Genomic DNA, 4,266 nt, shown 5'->3' with positions numbered 1-4,266 from the left:
AACATAAAGGCTTTATCAGTGTGCTTACTGAAAATGTTCATAAGGAAATCATGCTGGTACTTTTGTATTAAAAAATAAACACATTCTAGGTATTCATATGGTTCACAGTTCAATAACATCCATCACAAGGCTACCTGCTTGTCATCGTTTAATCATGTGTTAACATAATACTCCCTTGCCTTCATTTATGTCTTTATGTTGCCTTAATTTCTCAGTTTTCTGCTACTCAAACTGAAACTGAGAAAGTATAAAGACGAGGTCTGGAAGCCCTGGTTGTATATTGGAGGGAGATCCTGTTGTTCAGCACTGACTGTTCTGGCTTTGTTATCAAATTTTCTGTTGAGTTTTGAACTTATTTTATAGTCAGTATTATCCAAGTGTATGGGGCAGTGCATTTTTGTAGCTGACATTTGGTCCTGATTTTTGTAATTTTGAATTTCAAACAATATTTCTCTTATTTCAGTTTGCAGCTATGCCGCACTCTCAGTGACAGTAAAAGCCATGATATGAATTTCAGAGGTAAATTGATTTTTTTTTTTCTTCTTGAAAGAGAGCTTCAATAATCTTGTAGAGGATATGTGTATAAAATCCAATCGTTCCATGGGTCCATGTGCCTTTGTGACTTCTGTGATTATTAATGCACTCTAAGGAGGGAAAATATACAAATAGCAAAAGTTACTTGCACAGATTCACTGTACCCCAAATCCTGATGAGAGAGCAATGCCAAGCTAGTGGTAGACAACTACTCTAGTCCACGAGTTAGAGAAGAAGGAAACTATCCTTCCTGTTCAGTGCCAAGTTCCGGACACACGGCTTTCGTTTTTTAGAAAACAACTGTTCCCTCAACAAATGTTCTCTCTCAAATTTGTGTGCAAGAAATTCTTGACATGTATCGAGGTAGCTACGTAATTCAGAGAGCAAACATTCGTGCATGTATTCAGTTTACCGAATGTTGAGAAATAATTCTCAGTTCCAAATTCCAGGAGGGGAAAAAATTAAATTTAAACATAGAATATGGATAACTAAAATGGCCAGTAACAAACGATAGCAACAGTTTTGAAACATAAATGAGAGAAATTGCATATTTGTTTCATTTCTGCTCTCCTCCCTTGGAAGAAGCTGCTCCATGTAACTGAGACCATGGAGGTGTTTGCTTTGTTTGGATGACGTCTGGGGATCTCGTTAGAGGAGTAGTTTTAGGAAACTATAAAAGCAGGGGGAATTCTTTATTGTGAAAAGCAAAGGGTCGTTATAAATAACTTAGCTGAATTAAATCATTTAATCTTAAAAAATAATTAAAATTACAAAAAATAGTCCCCATGTATGTCTAGCATAAGACATTGTTTTAAGCTTTGTAAGCTTGATGGCCTTAAAATCTGTTGAATTCTAGGCAATCCCTTTCCTGTATTGATTTTTTTTTTCTCCCCCTCCCCCCACCAGTAAATTTGAATTTCAAACTTTCCCTGAATTTTACCTAGTTTAGGAGCTTATTTTATGTTTGCTCTTGCCTGAAAAACCTAATTAGATTCTGGGAAGTAATTAAGCATTTGAAGTTCAAACAAAATGTACAGTTGTAATCATAATACTACCAATAAATGATTCAAACTAGAGACTCAGAGGATAGGAGTTGCTGTGCTGGCTCCTACTTGAGGTTCATGACTATGTTTCTGATGATGACCATTACTATGCACTTCAAAAGAAGGTGAAAGAAACGTGTAGTAGGGTAATGTTGAATATCCTCCACATTAGTGTCATCTTGATTTCCGTTGTTTAGAGATTGATTTAAACCTTGATGAATTGGAGTTCCGTCATTAAAAATATTAGAAGTGCACTGATATATTGGTGGCATATCAGATTGGCACCAATAAAGGGGAAATTAACATTGGCGATTTGATATTTTTGACTGGTGTAGCTGATAATGCCACCGATTAAACGCCGTGTGCGTGCACACAGCCGCAGCAAGTGCACCGTCAGGAATGCAGCCAGGCAGCTTGGAGAGCTGCCTCCTGCTGGTAGGTCTGTGGGGGGGAGGTGGAGTGGGGGATGATACCTTGAGATCCCCGTGGTGAGGAAGGGAATGGGGCAGGGGCTGCCCTGCCAGGGCAGTGAATGCAACCCTGGGAGTAGGACAGAGCCCTCGGCGGCTCATCTGGGAGGGTGTGGGTAGGTTGGGAGGGAGGGCATGGTGGGGAAGGGAAGGAGGCTCACTGCCGCTGTGCACACCTCCAGGGAAGGCATGGGGGGCATGTGTGTCGTCGTCTCGTGTCCCCCCCCGGATTTGTGCATGGGGTGAGGGCATGCTGCTCACTGTGGGCTTGGGGCCAGAGGCTGCACCAGTCTCTTCCTGGCAGGGGAGCTAGGCCATGGCTGTGTTCGGGGTGGTGCTGGGAGGGGTGGCTATGGCATGGGCTATAACAATCCCATAATTACATGTAGCCACTCCTCTCAGTGCGGCCCCAGTCAGCCCCTTGTGGGGAAGAGGCCATTGCAGCCCCTGGCCCTGAGCCTGCAGTGGGCAGCCTGCTCACTGTGCACAAATCCAGGGGGCACATGCCCGCATGTCTCCCTCGGAGGGTGCATGCAGTGGCAGGGAGCTGCCCCCACTCCCCTGCACACCCCTGGACAAGCCATGCGCAGCTCTGTTCTGCTCCTGGACTCGCATTCACCACTCTGGGTGGGCAGCGCTTGCCCCTGCCCCTGCCCCACTTCCTTCCTCACCGTTGGGGCCTTCATCTGCCCATGCCCCTTTTCTTCCTTCCCCCCTGCCCCTTCCCTTCACAGACTTATTGTCCGGATGCTGTTCTCCAAACTGCTTGGCTGCATTCCTGTAAATTGGCTATTGGATCGGTATTGGCCGATATAACTGGTTAATAAATCGGCCATTGGTATCAGCTAAGAAAATCTTTATCGATGCACCCCTAAAAAGTACTGTGTCAAAGTTAAACGTTTTTTTAGAGGATTTTTTTGCCCAACCCTGAAAGTAAGCCATTTCACAGTTAACATAACTTTAGGTTAGAGGTTTGCGATCTCAAGCTGATTGGTTTAGTTGGGTTAGATTAAGAAGATCCATGATTTTGAGAACTCTTTCAGAATGCAGCTCTAGGTAAAAGACCATTTTTCACTGTGCCGTTGTACAGTGCCTTGACCATTGAGAGTCCACTTCTCAGTTGGAAATTCTCGTTACTGCTATAATACAAATAAGCTTATGGTTGAAGGAGATTTAAAAAAAACAGCAGCAGCATATTCTCTCTGATCATTAACTATAGTATCCTTGTTAGAAGTACCGAAGAGCTAAACCACAGATTATTTAACCTGTTCTTAAACTGTTTTATCTTTAGCAGACATCCAGCAGGCTCTATATGAGCTTGCATATCATGTTGTCAGGGGAAACCTAAAGCATGACCAAGCTGCTAATGTTCTCAGTGATGTCATAGTAAGTATCTAGTTTTGCTATTTACTTTTGAGTATTTTATTTAGCCTTGTTGCTTATAGAAAGTTGGTGTAAATATGGCCCATATGTGCAAGTTTAATTCCTTAACTTTTTAGTGAAGTTATTTTTAGCCTTAACATTGTAAGTAAATTGGATAGATGTTCTGTAACAACTGTATCCTCTTTCCTTATTGGATGTGACTTTAAAATTAGAGTCCCTACACTTAATATTTTTCAGCTGGCTTTTAATGTAAGGAGCAATTGCTCTTTCACTTCTTTAAAGATTTTTTTTTTTTAATTTATGGTAGTTTCGGTCAGCCCATGGTGTTTTTATAATCGTTATCCATTTGTATTTGACTTGCTGGACCAGTATGAATATTATGCTACCTAATGTCTTCTCCAAGGCTGATTTCTAAAATGAAACACTATATATAGCCTCTTCTTGGCATATGGGATGAAACAGTGCAATGTGCCTGTGTAAACATGCATTAAATTGCTTTTTAAAAATTCACTGCTTTAAACAGTGCCTTCAAATTGTTTAATACATGTTAAAAATTTGAAGGGAGATATAATTTTCCTTCCTACTTTTCCATTTCTTTTTCTTCAAACATTTACTGAATTAGTGAGGGATTCTTTCTTAATTCCCATGATTTTATGTCCAGCCCAACTTTCTTTTACTTTATCTAAGTTCTTTATATTACTTTTATTACCCTAATATCTGAATCTTCTCCAGTATGGCATTAAGCAGTTTGTAAGTAATATCTGCCACTTATGATTCATACTTTCATATTCTTTTCAAAGACAGAGAATTGTGCATGTACCACACTCTGTTGGTTT

At 40.9% G+C, this 4,266-nt stretch overlaps 1 protein-coding gene across 4 annotated transcripts in view; it reads left to right on the top strand.

The window, feature by feature from the left end:
* Positions 1 to 390: 390 nt before the first annotated feature.
* The window catches only part of THOC2 (THO complex 2), a 74,839-nt gene continuing 70,963 nt past the window's right edge, over positions 391 to 4,266 (top strand). For all 4 annotated transcript variants that reach the window (XM_025209909.1, XM_014522200.2, XM_025209908.1 and 1 more), the window contains exons 1-2: positions 391 to 519; positions 3,339 to 3,433. In XM_025209909.1, coding sequence (XP_025065694.1) covers positions 507 to 519; positions 3,339 to 3,433 — 108 coding nt within the window. In that variant the 5' untranslated portion in view covers positions 391 to 506. The remainder of the gene's footprint in view (positions 520 to 3,338; positions 3,434 to 4,266) is intronic.

This window comes from Alligator sinensis, unplaced genomic scaffold (assembly GCF_000455745.1).
Source record: "Alligator sinensis unplaced genomic scaffold, ASM45574v1 scaffold157_1, whole genome shotgun sequence".
NCBI lineage: Eukaryota > Metazoa > Chordata > Crocodylia > Alligatoridae > Alligator > Alligator sinensis.
This window is presented reverse-complemented; position numbering and strand designations above follow the sequence as displayed.